The sequence below is a fragment of the Nematostella vectensis genome, chromosome 6, assembly GCF_932526225.1.
Source record: "Nematostella vectensis chromosome 6, jaNemVect1.1, whole genome shotgun sequence".
Taxonomy (NCBI): Eukaryota; Metazoa; Cnidaria; class Anthozoa; order Actiniaria; family Edwardsiidae; genus Nematostella; species Nematostella vectensis.
Genome location: NC_064039.1, coordinates 4,612,751 through 4,637,109, shown reverse-complemented (window position 1 = coordinate 4,637,109; position 24,359 = coordinate 4,612,751). Strand labels below are relative to the sequence as shown.

The following is a 24,359-nucleotide window of genomic DNA, read 5'->3' as shown; positions in this document are numbered from 1 at the left end:
AATCACACCAAATTTAGTGACAATTCTTGCATTGTCATTTGCTTTCTCTATGATCTTAGCAAGAAGGGAGTTTTGATGTAGCGGACCTTTATCGACTACATTGATCTTTACAGAAACATAATCATTTTCTTGAAAGTTTAGCTTTCTTGGTCATGTTTCCTTCATTTTCCGATTATAACCTGCCTGGTTTTCAAACACTTGGTCATTTTCACGTTTTCGCTTTTGTGCTCTTGTCTCAATGATGATTCCACTTTCATCTTCTTCCACATTTTGATCATGGCTTTCTATGGTGCTGACTGTCATGGTAGTTGTTTTTGATGTCGCTGCCCTTTCAGGGACTGTCTCGCTCTTTTTTTTTTTTTTTCGTTTTTGGGCTCTTGTCTCAACAGTGGCCAGCTCTTCTTCTTCTTTATTACTCACGGATTCGACTTTATCATCGTTGTTTCCTTCTTCTTGAACGGTGCTTAGGATACCGGTTATTTCCCTCGTTGGGGTAAATGCCTTCTCTTTATGGGGAAGATGCCAAAAACAACTTCGTAGGGCGATTTGCCAATTGCTCAATGAAGAGTGATATTTTTTTTGTTGGCCGCCTCATTCAGAATTTCGCACCATTTGATGCTAATCCCTTCTCTTTCATGAGGCTTAACAAATTCTCCTTTACTAGTCGGTTTGCCCTCTCGACAAGTCCCTGAGCAGAAGGGTTTCTTGGAGCGCCTCGGGCTTGTGGTATGTTGAACTTTGCGCAGAAGTCATCAACGCTCCCTTTAAACTCTCCTCCCCTGTCTGTGCAATTTGCATGGAAACCCGAACTGCCAAAACAAGGGCTCGATGGTTTGGGCGACTTCAAGACTTTCCTTCTTTTTCAGTGGAAGTAGCCATGAGTACTTGGAAAAATGATCTTCAACATGAAGAGCCCATAAATGCCTCCGTCCACAATTGCAGGGTATCTTACGAAAATCAATTAAATCCATTTACAGGTGGCTCAAAAATCCATCTGCCTGAATAGGTTTTGTCACCGGCTTCTTGCAATAGTTGGTGAGGCTGGCTTGTTCTTGATGCAATTTGCATATAGAGGTAAATAATGTTATAATTTGTTTAGGTAGGTTACTATAATTCTTACTGAGATACTTGGTAGTTTTATCCCTCCCTCGATGGCAGATTGCTTTGTAAGCTTGCGAGAGGACATCGTGGATGGTCGATTTATGTACAACGTACTTTCCCTTGGCATCAATGACTCTTCCTTCCTCGTCAACGTTCCACTTATTGCGAATGATTTTCAACTTATCATTGTCCGACAGTGCGATGTCTTTCTTCTCTTCTGGCGTCGTACATTTCAGCCATTGCTTGCCCTTCTCGTAGAATTCGTCACAGATGTATAATGTTGTGTTGCTTTTGCTAGACTTACTTTTTTCCTTTAATTCTTCTAATTTCGAGTAGAAATCGACTGCATCGGCACAGACGCTAGCAGCCATTGCTAACTAAACACGCTTTGGTGACCGCGCTTGCGTGGAGTTTTGTATTGTTGTTCATTTCCCAAGAGGCGCCACAGTAATAAAATTAGTTTCTAAACCGTGTCTTCCATCGCAATGTCTGGATGGCAGAGTGGTTAAGGTAACGGACAGGCAAGCTAGGGATCGAGAGTTCGATCCTAGTGGTGGCACATACTGGAAAAAAAGGTAAGATATAATTTATAACAGTAGGCAGGCAGGTAGGTAAGGAATAGAGGAAAAGGAAAAAGCAGGAAAGGAATGAGAGTGAAAAGGAGCGAGTAGAAACAAAATGGAATAAGACTTTTTTACCCCCGAAAAATACCCCATTTTTTTTTAATGAGACCCCAAAAAGGGAAAATCCCTTTTTAGAATCATTGACATATTCAACCATATTATTTTAGACTAGTCCAATTTTATTTTGGACTGGTTTGGTTTCATTTTGGACTAGTCCATTTTTATTTTGGACTAACATTCATTTTCGACTACAACAGATACACAAAAACCCTTTGGATGAAAAATTTTAACAAGCTTTATGGAAACGCCTTTTCTATATAGTCCTCTAATGTACATATAGTGCATTAGACACATATAGTACACTGTTAGTTACAGTTTTGATGATTAAAGCACATTTAAATTCTACTCGTTTTACTTGATTTTATTGTCCCAAAATCGAAAAGTCGATCGAAAACATAGTGACTTGCTTTATACGAAAATCGCGAAATCGCAAAAATTAAATATAATAAGGCATTATATATCAAGTAGAAGCTTTTTTTAACATGCCACTAGGAATATTTCACCACAATTAGTTATTATTATTTCACCACAATAAGAAAACCCATGTTGTAATGTGAGGCTGTCAATGCGACCTCAATACGAAGATTTACATCATTCAAGTGTTGCTTTTGTTGAGAGAAGGGGGTAGGGGAGGGAAGCACTTAATGAGGAGGGGGCGCTGAAATGGAAGGCGTTATTGAATCACGACGGTGTGTAAGAAAAACATGCACTTTTAAGTTAATAAAAAAAGATGAATAAAATAAGATAAAAAATCAGCCTACCTGGGATGGGGTCAGGTTTCCGTGTTGTCAAAGCGCTGGTTGGTGGCACCTGGCGTGTAGAGCTTGGCCGTATGGACATTTTGTTGAAAGTGATTGATGATCCAAATTCTTGAGGCAGTGTCATCGAAGGAACCACGAAGGAATGTGTAGGCGCTATGAGGGTTGGTGATACCATTGAGCCGCACAGTGTAAGGGAGGAGGAGGACATTAAAGAATGTGTTGGATGCAATGTTATTTTAGTCTGCTTGGATTGGGTGGTCAAGTTTGTTGTACTAGACTGTGTGCGAGATGGTATTGTTGTTGTTAATGATGTTTGGTCTATTGTAGACTGTGTGGGGGAGGGTGTGTCCGTTGTAGACTGTGTGGGGGAGGGTGTGTCCGTTGTAGACTGTGTTTGGGAGGGTGTGTCCGTTGTAGACTGTGTTTGGGAGGGTGTGTCCTTGGTATACTGTGTGGGGGAGGGTGTGTCCGTTGTAGACTGTGTGGGGGAGGGTGTGTCCGTTGTAGACTGTGTGGGGGAGGGTGTGTCCGTTGTAGACTGTGTGGGGGAGGGTGTGTCCGTTGTAGACTGTGTGGGGGAGGGTGTGTCCGTTGTAGACTGTGTGGGGGAGGGTGTGTCCGTTGTAGACTGTGTGGGGGAGGGTGTGTCCGTTGTAGGGTAAGTGGGGTGTGTTGTAATCATTGTTGACTTGGTTAAAGTAGAGGGAGTTGAAGCAGACTGTGTGGTTTGCTCCGTCGAGAAAAGTGTTGTTTGTTGAATGGTGTCTGGCTTTGCTGTGTATACTCCTGTAAAGCCATGTGATGTGGTTCTCTTGTCTGAGTATAGGGTAACTTGCATGAATTGGCCTGTTGACAGTACTTCCGGGACCGATAGATGCCCGCACAACACCTTCAGCACACGTGCACTTTTCCCGAATCCATCCAGGATGGTCACGTGATCGGATGCGCAATTGTTAGAAACTGGAACCCAAATGCGCTTGAGGTTTAACCTGATATGGTATCCCTTTGGTACGGTTATACTCCAGGTGCAGTTAATGTTGGCAGGGTATACGTACGGGTAGTTGGGTGTGGCAAAGACACCGCTCAACTTATCATCATTGACCATCACTCTGGTACACATAGCTAAACAGAGCAACAGAACTCGTTATTGTTACAGATGATCATATTTGTACTTTTATTTCCTCCTGTTTTCTTAACTACCTGTGCTCTTAAACAATAAAACCGCATCCAAGCAGGGACTACACCATGTAGCCAAACGAAACATGAATCTGCAAGGTTTTGACCCCCTCGTTAATGTCTTATTGGAAGTGGCTTACCTTATCTAGTGCAAATCTTGAGACACTTAAGATGTGACTCATTGTGTAAAATGAAGAAAATCCTTTCAAGACCCCTCCCCCCTTAATCCCCAATGATGTATACAAAGGTATCCAAATCAAGTTAACACATAGTAAAATGCTTACGACCTCTTCTCTCTCCAATTATTTTCCATCATCTGTATTAAGACCTAGTAAAATGCTGACCATCCACCATGATCTGTCTTGGGACAAAAGAATCTAAATTAATTTGACCCACCTTGTAAAATGCTGACCACACTCTCCCCTTTCCTCTCACCATTCAATTTGACCGTCTTGGTAAAGTTCCAACGATTAATTTTAGATCCTTCTTCCCCATTCCCTCTCGATCAGCTGTTGTCTTGGAACAAACCAAATGACTCACCTTGGAGAATGTGAATCGTTCCCTTAAGTCCCTTGCTGATACCGTCCGCTGACCCGATGTGGTACTCGATTTCCATATAGTTATCCAGGGAATAAATGTAGGTCGGGGTGACTAGCCGGCAATATTTAGTTATGTAATAAGATTTTTCTCCAGACGAAAGTCGAAAGCTCAGGTAATGATCGCATGGAGAGGAAGGGTTCACTTCAATCTCTTGTACTTGGAAGACGAGGTAGGTGTTTGGTGACGATTCAATTGCCCAATTACACGTGGTGTTGCTGGGTGGTGAGGACGGCCACAAAGGGCTTGTGATGGTAAAGCTGTTGTTGCTTAGGAAGGTATACCTTTTATTACATGACGACTCTGAAACACAAATCAGTGTGATGGTAGCTTCCTCTGCAGTATTTCGTATGTCCAAAATAAGCTTGGGATTGCTTATACTGGAGGATGAGAGAGCTTAATTATTATTAGAAAACTCGACAACAACAACAAAAAAACGATATACAAACGACAGACTTCTTTTAAGGAGGCTAGGTGTTCGACCTGATTTTTGTCCTCAAAATTGGTAAGCGCGCTTTGTTTTACCAACCTATTCGACTAAAGAAATTTGAGTAACGCTGTGAGCTAGAGATGTCTAAGAGAAAAATGGTCTACTAAATGAAGACGCCCTTCCCCACACACAGCTCTCCAAACGACCCCTCTTCTTACAATCATGGCTATGTAATATGCAGTTGTAAACTGGATCTTCGAGAATTGTGGTAATTGTTATTTTCTTTTCTATTGTATTTCTTTTAAAAGATACCGTGTTTTTTCTTTCTTGATTTTAGCATAGCTATATTATTTATTTCAGTAGTAGCTAAACAAACCTGTTTTGTTGTATAATACGAGAAGGAAGAACAGCCAAAGTAGGATTCGTCGCTCGGAGCAAGTCTCTGAATAGTGGCCCATCTTATATCACCAACCCTCGTGTAATTCGGCCTATTATACACTACTATGTTATATTATAGCCAGTGACATTTTCTAATTGTTTGTTGATTCAGCTTCTCAATAAGCATTTTGTAAAATATTAAAGATTTCTTTTTCTCAGTCATAAATGCCTAATAAAAATCGTATTCGTCATCTTAATTTCCTAGTTTCAAAATGTTTTGAATACCTAACCGAAAAATTAATGTAAGTTTTTACTTCTATTCCAATCATTGAGTGTATTGACCAGTTGTTAAAACACACGAGAAGGCATGCCTCCTTTATAAATTTAAAGCTACCCGTGTGTTAACAATAGCAGAGCATGATTGGGTAGGTTCAACTTCAACAGATTACACACAAAAAGAACAACTTTAATCCTTCAAAACAATTTGTTCAGCCCACGAAGACAAATAAATGTACGGCAGACTTAGGCAAATCATTATAATTGAAACAACAGACTCTTTATCAAAACTCTCTCCTCTCCTGACATTTGAATCATTTAAACACATTCACATCCAGACACGAGATACAAGTGTTTGTAAGTTTTGCTCTTTATTTCTTTTTGTAATGCTAAGTCGTAATTTAGTTCGTCTTCGTCCAAGACATTTTAGTTATTTCCCATGATCCCTTGCACCCAAGCCTTCAGGTAGCGCACATGCGCATACACTCCATACTGATTGGGTGACGCACATCCGTAGCCCCAGCTTGTAGCGCCCTCTATGTGCCAGCGTCCTTTGTATTCACAGACCAGCGGTCCGCCAGAGTCTCCTTGACATGCGTCAATACCACCAGCGTCCAGGCCTGCGCAAAGCATGCTGTCGTGGATCTGGTTATGAGAGAGGAATACTCAGCAACCAAGTTCCATAACTTTCTTAAAAGAAGCTGTGTCATATCCTTGCTTCGCGTCTGAAACACACTAAATGCACACAAATAAAACAGACAGGTTTCTCCAGCTCACCTTGTTAGGGTACGCTGTGTTGCATTTGCTCTGAGACACGAGTGGTACTGACGCCTGCATTAGCTTGTTAGGCTGATTTCCGTCGGATGCAAGTGTGCCCCAGCCTGTTATCCAGCACTTTTGGTTCAGGTCATCTAGCGGCAGTTTTTGGATTGTGTCCGGAAGACAGACGGTACCCACACCATTACCCATAATAGCGGGCGTGGCTAGCTTGATGAGCGCGATGTCGTGTGAGTACTGCAGAGGGGAGTTGTAGCTCGTGTGGGAGACGATCTTTGACACCTTGATGTCTTGTTCTGTTCCGACTGTGTCGTCGGTGATGCGGTTATGCGCGCCGAGTCTTTGGGAATATTAAGAGACTTAGATTTTGCCAGGGCACATGCAAACAATATTCGAGAAAACAACATTAATAGCACATTCATAATTATTTGACTAGATAGAAAATGTTGGCGAAGCACCTTGCTAAATTTTGCGAACGTTAAAAAATTCTTCAACCAAACATTGCTGGGCCCTGAAATACGTGTTTTTATCAAAAATGGCTGGTGTTGCTTACACGGGGAGTAAAGAGACTAAAATTTATATCGTTTGAAGGGGGAAGCTTTGACCAAAATAAAGCAAATTTGCTGAGGCGAAGAAAAAATATAGATAAAGACGAATTAAGTGGAACCGGAAGAAGATGTTTAATTTCTGAGGATTTTGATAATCCTGGTGACGTTGACGATGGCAGAAACGATTGTGTTGACGGCGCACGATGTTAATTTGGCAGCTTTTAAAGAACTTTATAGTACTTCCTGGCCATCTTATCTTAACTTGGATATTTTAAAACCGACAAGATGCCTTAGATCTAACTCTGGAACAAGACTAGTAGTTCCGTTCACAACAGATACTTTCCAGCATTCTGCAGCTACTCTTTTTAATTCTCTCCCCGCCAGTATAAGAAACTGTTCTGATTTTCGTCCTTTTTGTACGTTAACTAGGAAATTTCTGCAAACACGCGCTGCGCAGCTATGAGCTATGTATATTTGCGCCACGCAGCTATAAGCTATGTATATATTTGTACATAATATATATTTATTTGTATATAGGTCAGGTTCATTTCTTTTTTGTTCATATATTTGATATATATATATATATATATCGTTACTTAATTAGCTTAGGATAGTTTCTTCGCAGATGAAGAGCCACCTAGTGGATACACTGTGAATAAACCATTATTATTACTATTATTATTATTATTATCATTATCATTATCATTATCATTATCATTATCATTATCATTATCATTATCATTATCATTATCATTATCATTATCATTATCATTATCATTATCATTATGATCATCATGATCATGATCATCATCATCATCATTATCATCATCATCATTATTATTTATTAGTAGTCTCATTACTTCTATGAACAGAATAAAGGCCCGAGTGATCAAACTTTTAGAAAAGAGAGTCGGTGCAAACGCGAATAAGTACTAAAATAGAAAGGATCGATTTCCTGCACAGTTGAAAAAGGCCTAGTGACTATGTGACTTCGCCGATAACTGCATAAGAACCGCTTTTAACTGAAAATACCGAAAGGACAAACCTTATCTCGATATCAGAAGGCTGAGTGTTCTCCAGACAGTGGGCAGCGGTCAGTACCCATTCAGGGTGGATCAAGGAGCCCCCGCAGAATTGTGAGCCTCCCGCTGACCGGAGCATGGCCTGCCAGGGCCATCCGTTGACTGGTGCTTCGGTGCCTCCCACGATACGGGTCCCACTTGGCTTACTGCCACAAGAGCCTTTTGAGGAAATATCATAAGACTAGATTAACAAAGATGGATTACCGTAATGAGTTATCATAAGACCCCGGCTTATTAACGCTTTGTTATTTCTTCTTTTGAAGAAAATCAGTACATTTTTTGTTTTCAAAAGAACTTTTTCTTACCTGTTGGTGGAGGCGGGGTCTGTGGCGGGGAAGGAGTCGGGGCGGCTGTGGTTTTCACTGGTGGCGGAGGAGTTGGTGCATCTGGAGACAAGCCAAATATGGTCATATTCCCATCAAACATGCTGAGAACAATACTCACTAGATCTCTTGTACTACACTCACCCGTGACTGGGGGCGGTGTTGGTGGTGCAGCCCCCATGATGCCTTGCACCCAAGCCTTCAGGTAGCGCACATGCGCATACACTCCGTACTGATTGGGTGACGCACATCCGTAGCCCCAGCTTGTAGCGCCCTCTATGTGCCAGCGTCCGTTGTATTCACAGACCAGCGGTCCGCCAGAGTCTCCTTGACATGCGTCAATACCACCAGCGTCCAGGCCTGCGCAAAGCATGCTGTCGTGGATCTGGTTATGAGAGAGGAATACTCAGCAACCAAGTTCTATAACTTTCTTAAAAGAAGCTGTGTCATATCCTTGCTTCGCGTCTGAAACACACTAAATGCACACAAATAAAACAGACAGGTTTCTCCAGCTCACCTTGTTAGGGTACGCTGTGTTGCATTTGCTCTGAGACACGAGTGGTACTGACGCCTGCATTAGCTTGTTAGGCTGATTTCCGCCGGATGCAAGTGTGCCCCAGCCTGTTATCCAGCACTTTTGGTTCAGGTCATCCAGCGGCAGTTTTTGGATTGTGTCCGGAAGACAGACGGTACCCACACCATTACCCATAATAGCGGGCGTGGCTAGCTTGATGAGCGCGATGTCGTGTGAGTACTGCAGAGGGGAGTTGTAGCTCGTGTGGGGGAAGATCTTTGACACCTTGATGTCTTGTTCTGTTCCGACTGTGTCGTCGATGATGCGGTTATGCGCGCCGAGTCTTTGGGAATATTAAGAGACTTAGATTTTGCCAGGGCACATGCAAACAATATTCGAGAAAACAACATTAATAGCACATTCATAATTATTTGACTAGATAGAAAATGTTGGCGAAGCACCTTGCTAAATTTTGCGAACGTTAAAAAATTCTTCAACCAAACATTGCTGGGCCCTGAAATACGTGTTTTTATCAATAATGGCTGGTGTTGCTTACACGGGGAGTAAAGAGACTAAAATTTATATCGTTTGAAGGGGGAAGCTTTGACCAAAATAAAGCAAATTTGCTGAGGCGAAGAAAAAATATAGATAAAGACGAATTAAGTGGAACCGGAAGAAGATGTTTAATTTCTGAGGATTTTGATAATCCTGGTGACGTTGACGATGGCAGAAACGATTGTGTTGACGGCGCACGATGTTAATTTGGCAGCTTTTAAAGAACTTTATAGTACTTCCTGGCCATCTTATCTTAACTTGGATATTTTAAAACCGACAAGATGCCTTAGATCTAACTCTGGAACAAGACTAGTAGTTCCGTTCACAACAGATACTTTCCAGCATTCTGCAGCTACTCTTTTTAATTCTCTCCCCGCCAGTATAAGAAACTGTTCTGATTTTCGTCCTTTTTGTACGTTAACTAGGAAATTTCTGCAAACACGCGCTGCGCAGCTATGAGCTATGTATATTTGCGCCACGCAGCTATAAGCTATGTATATATTTGTACATAATATATATTTATTTGTATATAGGTCAGGTTCATTTCTTTTTTGTTCATATATTTGATATATATATATATATATATATATATATATATATATATATATATATATATATATATATATATATATATATATATATATATATATCGTTACTTAATTAGCTTAGGATAGTTTCTTCGCAGATGAAGAGCCACCTAGTGGATATACTGTGAATAAACCATTATTATTACTATTATTATTATTATTATCATTATCATTATCATTATCATTATCATTATCATTATCATTATCATTATCATTATCATTATCATTATCATTATCATTATCATTATCATTATCATTATCATTATCATTATCATTATCATTATCATTATCATTATGATCATCATGATCATGATCATCATCATCATCATCATCATCATCATCATTATTATTATTATTTATTAGTAGTCTCATTACTTCTATGAACAGAATAAAGGCCCGAGTGATCAAACTTTTAGAAAAGAGAGTCGGTGCAAACGCGAATAAGTACTAAAATAGAAAGGATCGATTTCCTGCACAGTTGAAAAAGGCCTAGTGACTATGTGACTTCGCCGATAACTGCATAAGAACCGCTTTTAACTGAAAATACCGAAAGGACAAACCTTATCTCGATATCAGAAGGCTGAGTGTTCTCCAGACAGTGGGCAGCGGTCAGTACCCATTCAGGGTGGATCAAGGAGCCCCCGCAGAATTGTGAGCCTCCCGCTGACCGGAGCATGGCCTGCCAGGGCCATCCGTTGACTGGTGCTTCGGTGCCTCCCACGATACGGGTCCCACTTGGCTTACTGCCACAAGAGCCTTTTGAGGAAATATCATAAGACTAGATTAACAAAGATGGGTTACCGTAATGAGTTATCATAAGACCCCGGCTTATTAACGCTTTGTTATTTCTTCTTTTGAAGAAAATCAGTACATTTTTTGTTTTCAAAAGAACTTTTTCTTACCTGTTGGTGGAGGCGGGGTCTGTGGCGGGGAAGGAGTCGGGGCGGCTGTGGTTTTCACTGGTGGCGGAGGAGTTGGTGCATCTGGAGACAAGCCAAATATGGTCATATTCCCATCAAACATGCTGAGAACAATACTCACTAGATCTCTTGTACTACACTCACCCGTGACTGGGGGCGGTGTTGGTGGTGCAGCCCCCATGATGCCTTGCACCCAAGCCTTCAGGTAGCGCACATGCGCATACACTCCGTACTGATTGGGTGACGCACATCCGTAGCCCCAGCTTGTAGCGCCCTCTATGTGCCAGCGTCCGTTGTATTCACAGACCAGCGGTCCGCCAGAGTCTCCTTGACATGCGTCAATACCACCAGCGTCCAGGCCTGCGCAAAGCATGCTGTCGTGGATCTGGTTATGAGAGAGGAATACTCAGCAACCAAGTTCCATAACTTTCTTAAAAGAAGCTGTGTCATATCCTTGCTTCGCGTCTGAAACACACTAAATGCACACAAATAAAACAGACAGGTTTCTCCAGCTCACCTTGTTAGGGTACGCTGTGTTGCATTTGCTCTGAGACACGAGTGGTACTGACGCCTGCATTAGCTTGTTAGGCTGATTTCCGCCGGATGCAAGTGTGCCCCAGCCTGTTATCCAGCACTTTTGGTTCAGGTCATCCAGCGGCAGTTTTTGGATTGTGTCCGGAAGACAGACGGTACCCACACCATTACCCATAATAGCGGGCGTGGCTAGCTTGATGAGCGCGATGTCGTGTGAGTACTGCAGAGGGGAGTTGTAGCTCGTGTGGGAGACGATCTTTGACACCTTGATGTCTTGTTCTGTTCCGACTGTGTCGTCGATGATGCGGTTATGCGCGCCGAGTCTTTGGGAATATTAAGAGACTTAGATTTTGCCAGGGCACATGCAAACAATATTCGAGAAAACAACATTAATAGCACATTCATAATTATTTGACTAGATAGAAAATGTTGGCGAAGCACCTTGCTAAATTTTGCGAACGTTAAAAAATTCTTCAACCAAACATTGCTGGGCCCTGAAATACGTGTTTTTATCAATAATGGCTGGTGTTGCTTACACGGGGAGTAAAGAGACTAAAATTTATATCGTTTGAAGGGGGAAGCTTTGACCAAAATAAAGCAAATTTGCTGAGGCGAAGAAAAAATATAGATAAAGACGAATTAAGTGGAACCGGAAGAAGATGTTTAATTTCTGAGGATTTTGATAATCCTGGTGACGTTGACGATGGCAGAAACGATTGTGCTGACGGCGCACGATGTTAATTTGGCAGCTTTTAAAGAACTTTATAGCACTTTCTGGCCATCTTATCTTAACTTGGATATTGTAAAACCGACAAGATGCCTTAGATCTAACTCTGGAACAAGACTAGTAGTTCCGTTCACAACAGATACTTTAACTAGGAAATTTCTGCAAACACGCGCTGCGCAGCTATGAGCTATGTATATTTGCGCCACGTAGCTATAAGCTATGTATATATTTGTACATAATATATATTTATTTGTATATAGGTAAGGTTCATTTCTTTTTTGTTCATATATTTGATATATATATATATATAAAATGATGGTTGAAGGCTTTCATAGAAAGTGCTCAATACTCGAAAGTAGAGCGGTGTATAGTGTTGGTTTGAAAAAAATACAAACTACATAGGTTTCCCTACAGGTCTGTTTCGTGGTTGCCCACTCATCAGGGGATTTAAATAATATATATATATAAATATATATATATATTTCGTTACTTAATTAGCTATATATATATATTTCGTTACTTAATTAGCTTAAGATAGTTTCTTCGCAGATGAAGAGCCACCTAGATACACTGTGAGCCACCTAGATACACTGTGAATAAACCATTATTATTACTACTATCATCATCATCATCATCATCATCATCATCATCATCATCATCATCATCATCATCATCATCATCATCATCATCATCATCATCATCATCATCATCATCATCATCATCATCATCATTATTATTATTTATTAGTAGTCTCATTACTTCTATGAACAGAATAAAGGCCCGAGTGATCAAACTTTTAGAAAAGAGAGTCGGTGCAAACGCGAATAAGTACTAAAATAGAAAGAATCGATTTCCTGCACAGTTGAAAAAGGCCTAGTGACTATGTGACTTCGCCGGTAACTGCATAAGAACCGCTTTTAACTGAAAATACCGAAAGGACAAACCTTATCTCGATATCAGAAGGCTGAGTGTTCTCCAGACAGTGGGCAGCGGTCAGTACCCATTCAGGGTGGATCAAGGAGCCCCCGCAGAATTGTGAGCCTCCCGCTGACCGGAGCATGGCCTGCCAGGGCCATCCGTTGACTGGTGCCTCGGTGCCTCCCACGATACGGGTCCCACTTGGCTTACTGCCGCATGAGCCTGAAGTAAGATTTTGATGATATGTTAGAGGCGTCTTGAACTAGGGCCATGTTACACTTGCACAGCAATTTTTGTTGCTTTGCCAGTTACAAAGAAGTAGAGCTGGTTTCTAAAATTTGCCTCGCGTATGACGGTTTTGCAACTCGTATGCAAACTGCAAAACCATTTCATGAACCAGCCTTTTTTTTATCTCGTCTTTAATCAAGTACCTTTAATCAAGGCGACCGCAAGCAGGTTGCAAAAAAATTGCGAGCATCATGCCGCGAGTAAGCATGTATACGAGTATTAATACACAAAAAATTCGCGTGACAATAGCCGCGCTATTTAAAGTAAATGTTCATCCACACAGGAAAACCGGAAAGAATGCCGCAGAGACTAGGTGAGTCATTTCTCCTTTCTAGTATCGGTGGTCCGGGCGTTCGTCGAGGGACTATGATACAGTAGCTATACAGCTAAACACATAGCGTATCACTCTTACCTGAAGATGGCTTTGCGGACGGGTGCTTGAGACTGGTCTATACACGTATAATCCCCACCTGAAGATGGCTGCGTGGACGGGTGCTTGAGACTTGTCTACACACGTACAGCATAATCCCCACCTGAAGATGGCTGTGTGGACGGGTGCTTGAGACTTGTCTACACACGTACAGCATAATCCCCACCTGAAGATGGCTGTGTGGACGGGTGCTTGAGACTGGTCAAAACAGTTACAGTATTATTCTTACCTGAAGGTGGCTGTGTGATAGGTGCTCGAGTGGTAACCGGTACTTTTGTAGTGATGGCAGCGGTAGTTGTAGGTGGTGGAGGGGGTGCGGTGGGGACAGGAGTCACTGTTCCCGGGCATGAGCCTGGCCAGACCATAATGTCATCAATAGCAACATCGCTCTTATCGGTTGGACCAACCACAGCCTCAATAACAATCTGAAAACATGCCATTGAACACCGAGTAAGTCCAGGTACATGCTTAAACGCACGGGAAAAAGAAAGAAAGAAAGAAAGAAAGAAAGGAAGAAAGAGAGAGAGAAAGAAAGAAAGAAAGAAAAAAAGAAAGAAAGAAAGAAAACTACAAGGAGAAAAGAACCAGCAAGCACCTGCCAAGTGGGAAAGCAGAAGTGACACATCATTATTTACATAACAAAAAACAGTAGAACAGTAAAAGTAGAAATGTTGGCGAAGAAACTCAAAACATCACGTGGGATGATGTACTAGCAGCAATACGCACGAGTAGATTTGAAGCATAAAAACGTGTAACGTAGTGCATATGAACAACAGAGCACAAATCATGCTCTTTTGGGATCACGTACTAGAGTACAAATTCAACTGAACAACACTTTTGTTCAAGGTCCTTGATTACCTTTCTCGTGCCAACAAGAGTCACTTCTCCAAAATGCCACCTGTTGCCGTGGTCTCCAGACCTCGTGAAAAGCAGCTTGCCGTTATTGTAGATGTTAAGAGTGCCCATACCTGCGCCGCGCATATAGAAGTAGAAATCCATGCACTGTACGCCAAGATCTGGACCAGTGAACTCGAGACGCGCCTTGTCGCCTTTATACTGGTACCGTGCATCGATGTAGGCGTACTTCCCTAGGGGAAATAAGCAAATTTTAAGGAGGAATAATCCTCAGGCATAGGTGGGCTGCGTTCTTGACTGGTAGAAATGGTAACAACCTAACAAAACACCTACTTTCCTGTGGGAATTTTATTATAGCAATGGCATTTCCCATTTCACTATCATTTTTTGTGCAAATGTCTATTATTTTTTTAAATCGCTCGAACATTGTGAAGGCCTCATTTTCTCCGGAAAGAGTGAGAAGAATCAAGTAAGTAAATCCTAGAAAAAGCATGGGTGTTACGTCATCATACCTCCGCCTGTGATGTCATCGCTTGGACCTGTGCCGTTCGAGAGGGTGCCGTAGCGCCGGAACCGAAAATTGAAGTCATCGCCGTAGACTTGTGACCAGCCACAGCCGCTCAAGTCACTGTCGAAATTACATGTGGGATCTGCAAGTAAAGGGGCGACGGTAAATTAAGAGTTGATGTGGGGCATTGTGCTTGGGCTGCTCAAAAGAGCAAATATATAACATAACATCGACAGCACCAAGGTAAGCAACAGGGGGAGGGGGGTGGCATACTCTCAGCGTAAAAATGATGATGATGATAATGATGACGCCCGCAACCACCAACAAATTATTTCCCAGGGGGTTCACAGGATGAGCGCGCACTCTCCCCCTGGGTCATTTCCAATTAAAGAATCGCTAATTTTTCATATGATACTGCACAGCCCCTCTTTGTATTTTTGATTATGTTTTTTATGTTATCCTTCTTACCGTTGTAGGCTGCTGTCGTGGCGCCGATCAGCGCAAGCAGTAGTAAACTAACTTCTCTCATGATAACGGGAACATGTACCTTTCCGTGAAGCATGAAACATGTTGGCGATGCGGCTTATTTATACGCCCTTGCCATAATGAATTAAACCGTATATTTACACAACTTTTTGTCCGTCAATACATTTGAAGGTACATCTGCTCGGCTGTTTACACCAATACTTTGACCGTTAGAAAGCGCTTAAATGACTTCAATTAGCCGTTGACCGAAGAATAGGTCTTTAATTGACCCTTAATTATCCAGCTTTGGGCTGACACAACAAACAAGGCCTTCACTTTTAGTAAAAATTAAAAATGGCAAAAAAATAAAGAAAATCGAAAGGAGAAAAAAAGAGAGAATCATTAAAAATATGTTTTAATCAAACCTTAAGGAGGCCCATGACAGTTTTAATAAAATCTACAATACTTGTGGTAATGTAAGTCGTTACTGTACATCTTTCGTTATGGCAACTTTGTGATAACCTTCGTGTTTCCATTCACTGTTGGCACTTCTGACCGGATAATGCCTATCAGCTGTTATATGACAAACACAATGTTCACGCTCTTTCTGAAGCTGGGCCAGTTTTTCTTTCCTTTTTGAGCGTCGAAATGGATTGCTGGAAAAAAAATAAATAAAAAAAGCTAAGACAAAAATTATTAAACATTTTTTCGATCCGATTATAAGCAATTATTGGATAAGATTTTTGTAATACCCAGAATTATCAAATGTCGAAACAAGTGGATTCACTTGTTTCGACATTTGAATATTTATTAGTTCGTTAGAACCCTTTATCAAAGTAAAACCTTAAGTAAAAAAAACAACGTAGAGTTGTTTTTTTAAAACGATATTTCGGCAGGCCAATACCTGTCTGCTTCAGGTTATAAATAAGTTACTGTGGCATGTTACAGCTAGTTCATTGACAACAAAGTTCATTGATGCTTAACTAGCAAAAGATAAAAATAGTAATTGAGTAGGAAGTAACTTGAGGAAAATAGTGGACGATGCTAAATAGGGTGGTGTGGATTACTATAAACGGTTTCTTCACGCCGGTTGAGCCACTGGGTTCAAGAGCGCCAGCGCGAGCTATCAACATAAAGCTTTTTTGCGCCCTGGGACAAAGGTACATTGGACACGTACTTAGTACATATCCTATGGCGCGTAGAATCAAATATCGATAATCAGATAGCTGATTAAGGAAAGATCCACAGATTGCGTGATTCGTAGCTGTATCATGAAGGATCCACAGATCACGTGATTCTTAGCTGATTCATGTAGGATCCACAGATATGAGATTCTTAGCTGATTCATGAAGGATCCACAGATCACGTGATTCTTAGCCGATTCATGTAGGATCCACAGATATGAGATCTTTAGCTGATTCATGAAGGACCCACAGATCACGTGATTCTTAGCTGATTCACGTAGGATCCACAGATCACGTCATTCTTAGCTGATTTATGAAGGATCCACAGATCACGTGATTCTTAGCTGGTTCACGTAGGATTCACAGATCACGTGATTCTTAGCTGATTCATGAAGGATCCACAGATCACATGATTCTTAGCTGGTTCATGAAGGATCCACAGATCACGTGATTCTTAGCTGATTTATGGAGGATCCACAGATCACGTGATTTTTAAAGTTAAGCGTGCGCTCTTAGCTAAAAATCGAGTGAGTACCCTAACCCAGAATCGAGTGAGTACAATTTATACTAGGAAACAATCTTTTCTAATGGTGATCTCACGGTGCTAATAATCATTATTTCGTCGGTAGAAGCATTCTTCGTCAAGTGTTTAAAAACAGAACAAAATATTCATGTCCGATTTGAAATTGTGATTAGACATCTTATAGGGGAATCCCCATCTTGCCACGTAGGGGTCTTTATCCGCACACTCTTACCATGCCTTATCTTTAAATTTCCCCTCAATCGAGTATCATTTAAAAGTTTGGTGTAGATTTTAGAGAGGTTATAGTTGAGGAGTTTTCTTATTCTAGCTTCAAGTGGTACTTAATTGTTTGCTTTTATTCGGAAGTCTCTAACTAAGATGTCATCAGAAGCCTTTGAAATAAATAAATAGTTAACCATGTTGAAAAAATGCAGTAAATAAGGTAAGTGTACTAATAAGAAAGTATGTATTGGTTGATGATGGTGGGTGAGGGTTGATTAGGGATTGCTACGTTAAATGAGGGTTAGTGAGGGTAGATACTGGTAGATGAAGGTTAGTGAAGCCAGATGACGATGCGGATATGAAGTATGTATCTATGGCGTTCAACCATGGAGTACGCACCCCTCCACTCTCTTTCTATATATCGACACTGACAAAAATGACACAGATATAGCTCGAAATGAGTGTGAAAAGTAACTCCTACCTCGATAAAAGCTCACTTTCCGTTGCCCTCGCCTGCGGTGCTGCTTCTTGCTTTTTACCCCGACTGTACGGTCAACTAGGAAGGGCGCCAAAATCTGTCTCCATCTTCATTCCCCTTAGTTGTGCGACTTTGGCCGTGATTTCGTGGCGAACTCTGGTAGCAAAACCATTACAGAATTGGACCTTGCAGTGTCCTGCATGTGCAGCGATTCGTGGATCCGCCATAGCTGCGGTCTTTGGATGTTTTCTTCCATCTGTGGCAATTGCTGCAAGCACATTTAAACGAAAACCGAACATGGCCAGTTTCAAAACGCTGGAGAAGCTTTTCGAGGTAGTCGCCCGTCCTTATACTGCGGAAAAGCCCTATATCTTAGGGGTCGCTGGACTTCAGGGAATACTAGGGTATGGGCTAGCCAGCTGGAAATTCAGTGAGCAGCTAGAGCAAAGGCTTTCCCAGCAACGAGATAACTTGTGAGCCAAAACACTGACATTTGACACAGCGCGCACAGCATTGAAACAGGCCAGTAGCTAGGGTGCTCATGGTGCACATGTGCCGCCATCCCATTACCCCTCCCCCCCCCCCTGGCCACTAAGAAGCTGTCTTTTCTTATTGATGAATCAACCAATCAATGACTTTCTTGCATCATTTCTATCCCTGCACCACCCCTCTCAGCGAATCCTGGCTATTGCCCTGGGAAAGTCATTGTATTCAGTGGAAGCACTACTTGGGGTGAGGTTGGGGGGGCCTAAAGCACCTTAGTTTTATCAACACATATTGCACTAGTCATTTGAAACGCCCACCCCCATGAAAGTGTGGGGTTAACGTGGGGGCTTAGAGCACTTTTGAACAAGAATTTGTCCCAAGGGGGTGGGGGAATTGACAGTTTCTGACTCTAAGACTTGTCCCCACCATGGGGGCTTGAGGACAAATGGATAACATCACAAAATATAAACGTTGTGTAGTTTTTGGTTTGAGACTCTTTCTCTTCTGTAGCAAGCAATTCCATGTATCAGCATTTGGCAAGCTGCATGGCAAAATGTGCAAAAATATGAATTATAACTAATGCCAGATGAAAATAATTTATTTTACCATTTTTTGGTAACTGTTATCTTCCTAGTTATTAGTACAATATCTCGCTGAAGTGTAATGGCTTTGAAAGATAAAAGATTTTTTCATATGACTGGGCCTTTGCCCATGCTGGGCCTTCTGTGTGGAATTCGCTTCCTAAGTTAATTAGGGACATAAAAGGCTGTGAGCCATTTAAACAGGCACTAAAAACCAATCTTTTCGGATTGGCTTATTTCACCTAATGGACTTGTTAATTTAGCTTAATGTGTTATAATTTGTTATGTTAATTTTTTTTTTGTTTTTGAAAGAATTTGTCTCTGTTGAGCACTTTAGAATATGTTTGCATAGTTTTAGCGCATTATAAATAAATTATAAATTAAAATGATAAAAAAAATTATAATTATTGTCGATGTCAGATAGTTGCCTAAAGTTTGCACCCTGAGGGGTAGGGGCATTTGACTGCAGTTTTGTCCTGAGGGGGGCTTTTCTCTGTTTTGTACAACGTCAAAGTCTAATCCCCCACCGTTCCCTGGGACCATGGGAGTTTCAATTGACTGGCGCATATATGGGAACAGGGAGTTGGCAATAAAGACCCACCTAAAAAGACTGTGAACATCCCTGGTATCTTCTTTTGGATTTCTGTGTGCGAATTGTCCCTGCTGAATTTTCTCTGTTTCATGGTATAATAGTCATGAAAGTTGTCTCTTGCCTTTAGTCAAGGGTGTACTTACAGGATAACAGAGTCCAGTCTTTTAGCATGACAGCATATAGGGCCTTTCACCTAACTCAGATTAAGTTTTTCACAAGCCAAAAACAACGCACAAAATCTCTTTGAAGTCCCAACATGCCTGACTTGCCCAAAATAGCTGTGTGATGTCATCACCTGGAGCTTATGATTTTTTTATGGTTCCAGGTAACCAGACATAATAGGGAGAGGGGTATTTCCGCTCAATTATGTACCAATCTTCAATGATTTTTTAAAAAAAGTGTGAAAAATATTTCAAAATTATAAAAGCAGTTTGTATATTGGAAGTTTCTTTAAGGATGTGACTGATAAAGTGGATGGCCTGTTAGATAGCATAGGGTCTAATAGATTATATTTTTTTCATCAGCCCATCGGAAGCCGCTTTAATTTTACATTAAATATTGGGGGGGGGGGGGGGGGGGTTGGGCACACATTTCCTGGGTACACCCTGTATAAAGTATCCTTACAAATGACACAAGGGTATTTCATGGTATAACACTAAATTTCTAGGATTTCAAGGAATAGGGGTATACAGATTCCATGTAAACATCTCTTTTATCTTAAATCATTTTCTTTTATTCTTTTGTTTGGGGGTGAGAGATCATGTGATTCCAGTTGACAAGATATTGTTTGCCAGAAATATAGTTGTATTGTATGAAGGTAGCAATAGACAAATGTTGCTTGTGTATCAAAAATGCCAAGGATTGTTGGGCCAAAGCTGATCTAAAATGGTTTACGAAGTGGAGTTTACTGACAAAGCTATAGAAAATGCTGCCAGAGTGCTACTTTCGCTGAGTTTTGGAGTCACATTCCCCTTCGTCCCCATTTTGGATCAGCTGTGGCCCTCCAGTCTTTAGCATTTTGAATGTGCGTGCAACATTGTGAAAACCATATATAATCATTTGTAATGCTATAATAAAAATAACATGCAATACCAATATTATCAATAATTTCCTAGATCAATAAATAATCATATTTGATTTGTGAATCTAATATACATTATTTACAATATGTTTCTTTTATAGTACACAATGTGAAAATGTTTTATGAGCAAGAAATAAAATGTCATTCTCATCAATAATGTAAACTACTTTGATTAAAATAAAAAATAGCTAAAGGCCTGACATTAATTAGTGTAGTATTTTATTCCAAATAGGTTCCATTTTCATCTAAATATCCATTATTGTAACATAACAGCAAATGGCTGAAAATATACACTGTACTTGGTGTGGTAAGATCTATGGTCTGATGGCACCCATCATACACAGTACCCCACACAGTACTTCTATACATTCTACTATAAAAACTGCCAGTCAAACAGTATTTGCTCTGTAACTATCACCCAACCGCAGCCATACTCTACACTGCAGCAGATCTCAACCAACAGCCGCCATATGCTGCAATACTGGCAATAGTCAGTCACTGGGGGTAATGTCTGTATGACACAGTGGGCACTTGTTCTTAACATATAACCATTTCTTCAGACACTTCCCATGGAAAAAGTGCAAACACTTAGTGACTTTTGCACTCTTCATGTCCTCATAACAGATGGGGCAGATGTCATTGTGAAGCCGTAGCTGCTCCTCAGTTGCAGATTGCAAAGACTTGACTTTACGCACAGCACTCAAACGACATAAGAAATTGTTCCAGCCCTCTAATGCTCTGCTGTAAACATTGAAATAGGCATGGATACATATAATGCCGGTACCTAAAAGATAAAAAGTATATAGATTAGCTTCAAGATTATTATTGTAGATTGACTAGGGGTGTAGTGGTAAAGGTTCGTGTGTTGGCATGGTAGTGACTGAACTTAAAAAATACTCTATTAGATTACGCTATAAGATTATTATTGTAGATACTCAGAATAAGGATGTGTGTGATAATTATGGGCAATTTTCCGGGCACTAGGGTCAAGTGGAGTTAAAGTGCAAAAGTGAAGCTTTTTTTCAAGGTCAATTTTAAGCTTGTAAAAAGGAAAAAAATGGAAGGTTGTTAGAAAAAAAAAACCTGTGGAAGCCTCGCTGTTTTGTTTTACACAGCAGTGCAAAATATAAAACAAACCACATGTGCTTCTACAGCAGTTACATGCCGTACTTACCTACAAGGCTCCAATCTCTTGTAACAGTTGACCATGTGCTATATGCCACCACCCCCAGTGCAACAAGGAACTCAAAGACCTTGGACACGGCATTGATATAGTACACATAGTCATCAAGATTCTCCCAGCTTCGTTCTTTATGGACATTGAGCACAAACAAGCCATAGATACTCAATGCTCCAATAAGCTGAACAACTGTAACAAGACTGTTGGAAATGATCACGAACAACCAGGTTCCTGCAGCAAACGTTGAACATATGACATAAACAAGATAGCATGGTAATATCAGGATGGTTAAAGACACCAGCAGTGCTCTGCAGTGCGCCATTGTAAATTTTCCTGCATATGTAACCCCAAGCATTCCGAGGATAGGCTCAGTTATGTCAAATGCATCTTGTATAAGCAATGACAAAGTCACAAACATGACCAGACAACTCACAAGAGAATGCTCCTTGCTTCCTCCTTGAACGAGCCCTATTTGAAGATTAAGAATAAAGAATGCAATCCCTTCATTAACACCAAACCCATGCAAAGTTTCATTGATTTGGTATGGCTGGGCTTTTAAGCAAAGCTGGGTGTGGTAAAGTATACTGCGAGAAATCTCGGAGACAACTATACTTGCAGCTAGTAGGTTTGGCAAAGTAGTGCAGGATTCTCCAAAGCTTGCAAAGAACCAGAACCAGTTTATCTGCTTTTGCATAGAAACTCTCAGTGCAAACTTGATCCACCATAGAAACACCATAACACGTGACATTTCAACTCTGTTCCAGTGTAAGCGAAAAAGCGGTATCCAGCCTAAAGTTTCTGCCATTCTCCAAAAATTATTGCTGGCTTCTTTAGTACTTTGAAGACATCTTATAGCTAGTTCAATGCCTTTGTAAACCAGATAGGAGGAGTACAAGAAGATAAACACATAGCAAATATATGGGACAAATTGTAGTTGTTTAGGAAGTGGTCTAACAAGGAGGTCAACTCCAAAGGGAATAACCAACATCAGACACACCATTCTTGTAATTCCGAGATCTGCCCATTTTACTTGTGATGTAAACATGAGCCCTGTTGCAACGATGATCTGCCCATAGAAGTGGTTATCATTTACCACATTGTCAAGGTAGTTAAAAAGACCAGGACTACTAGTAATCGCTTGGTCTTTCTCAGAGTAATGCACTTCACCAACAAGGCTGTATATAGCATAGGTGACGGCAGCTTGGAACAGCCAGCCATAGAAGGAGAGGAGTAACTCGTAATCAGCAAATAGTCCTATCAAACCAAACACATAACCTGAAAAAGAAACAGATTATGTGAGTAACATGCATTATACTACAAAAAAATGATTACAGCATTGCATAAAACAAATGGTAAAATAAACAGCAACCTCCTTCCAAACACTTCAAAGGGCTACAGTTGCAATACTAAAATGCAAGAAATAATAAATGTCAATGTAAATTTTTCTGAAAACTGCATTGCAATGAAAGTGAATCATGCTTTTTGTGTAATTTCGACTCCTTTTTACTCTACAAAATAATACTAAAATATTTACTAGAAAATTAAAAAAAACAGACAGATCCCTTCCCCTTCTATGTTTAATAGGTTTGGCCTGTTGTTCTACCTAGAGGATGTTTTGTCTAACACAACATGAACTGTCATGGAATGTTTTTTCAAACATAATTCAACTTGGGGCAAACAGGTCAGACCACAAAAAAAGCAGTTTATTCCTTGTCATTTGTACTCAGTTTTTTTAATAGTCACTAATTATTATTGCCTTTTTTTTAGATCCCCAAAGGAAAATCACCCAATACAGTCAGAAATATATATAAAATATTTATTTAAAAAATAATATTATTCTATCTACAACTACTCAGGCACATTTCTACTGTGTTTTTAAGACACCTTCATCTAGCTTTTCTATTTATAAGTTTGTGAAGTGTTAGTTCTTGACATTTCTTTACATTGGCAAAATATCTCCATTCAAACGTCCATCAAGGAAGATTGGCACATGTCAACAAAGGACAAGGTAAATTGCTACATTATTTAGATAATGTTTGGTGGTTTATGTTGGGAAATTGTTCAAAACTGGTATTTATCAATAAACAGTTTTCACAATTAGTATAAAACAGCACAAAAGATCTTTACAATTGTCGAAAAAGGATCAGACGAAAGTTTTCGGGAAGGGAATTTCTTGAACTGAGACACTAAACGAAAACGAGTTAAGTATTAATTCGTTTACTTACCAAAAAATCCGAGAAACGTGGAATTCTTGGTCTCAGTTGTATAAGTATAAACAATTTCCAGTGAATAAAAGAAGGGTATCCGTGCTAGAACATTCAAAAATCTCTCTGCGGACTCCTTTAGCCATTTGCCTTCCATCGTGCGATGAAAGGTCAACCAAAGTCAAGGCATAAAAGACACTGGAAATCAGGTGATCGGAACTGTACTTACCTAGGGTAGGGTGGGTGATACTGATTTCTAAAACCATAGCTTTATTCGTTGGATAAGTTGAGAGGTATTGAAAAAAGAAAAATAAAGCAATTTTTGTTAATCCTTTCAAATATGACTACAAAGTTCTGTTTATGTGGGAAATAATGATCGATTGTTATTTACTGTC

The 24,359-nt window shown here is 40.5% G+C and overlaps 3 protein-coding genes across 3 annotated transcripts; all 3 read right to left on the bottom strand.

Annotated features, from left to right (window-relative positions):
- Window positions 1-213: 213 nt before the first annotated feature.
- On the bottom strand, window positions 214-5,608 carry LOC5521360 (putative uncharacterized protein DDB_G0290521). Its single transcript, XM_032366661.2, has 3 exons — window positions 5,125-5,608; window positions 4,262-4,621; window positions 214-3,667 (listed from the first exon to the last, which is right to left on the bottom strand). The coding sequence occupies exons 1-3, from the start codon at window positions 5,204-5,206 to the stop codon at window positions 2,502-2,504; spliced, it is 1,608 nt and encodes a 535-aa protein (XP_032222552.2). The 5' UTR covers window positions 5,207-5,608; the 3' UTR covers window positions 214-2,501.
- A 148-nt stretch (window positions 5,609-5,756) lies between these two features.
- On the bottom strand, window positions 5,757-15,582 carry LOC5521385 (transmembrane protease serine 9). The gene is made up of 15 exons (XM_032366660.2): window positions 15,437-15,582; window positions 14,973-15,110; window positions 14,464-14,693; window positions 13,835-14,030; window positions 12,914-13,109; window positions 11,226-11,565; window positions 10,853-11,093; window positions 10,691-10,771; window positions 10,349-10,544; window positions 8,650-8,989; window positions 8,277-8,517; window positions 8,115-8,195; window positions 7,773-7,968; window positions 6,180-6,519; window positions 5,757-6,047 (listed from the first exon to the last, which is right to left on the bottom strand). Exons 1-15 carry the CDS (start codon window positions 15,528-15,530, stop codon window positions 5,829-5,831), a joined length of 3,129 nt encoding a protein of 1,042 aa, XP_032222551.2. The 5' UTR covers window positions 15,531-15,582; the 3' UTR covers window positions 5,757-5,828.
- Window positions 15,583-20,209: 4,627 nt separating this feature from the next.
- On the bottom strand, window positions 20,210-24,299 carry LOC5521383 (RING finger protein 145). Its single transcript, XM_001641116.3, has 3 exons — window positions 23,986-24,299; window positions 21,755-23,035; window positions 20,210-21,364 (listed from the first exon to the last, which is right to left on the bottom strand). The coding sequence occupies exons 1-3, from the start codon at window positions 24,119-24,121 to the stop codon at window positions 21,072-21,074; spliced, it is 1,710 nt and encodes a 569-aa protein (XP_001641166.2). The 5' UTR covers window positions 24,122-24,299; the 3' UTR covers window positions 20,210-21,071.
- Window positions 24,300-24,359: the final 60 nt, after the last annotated feature.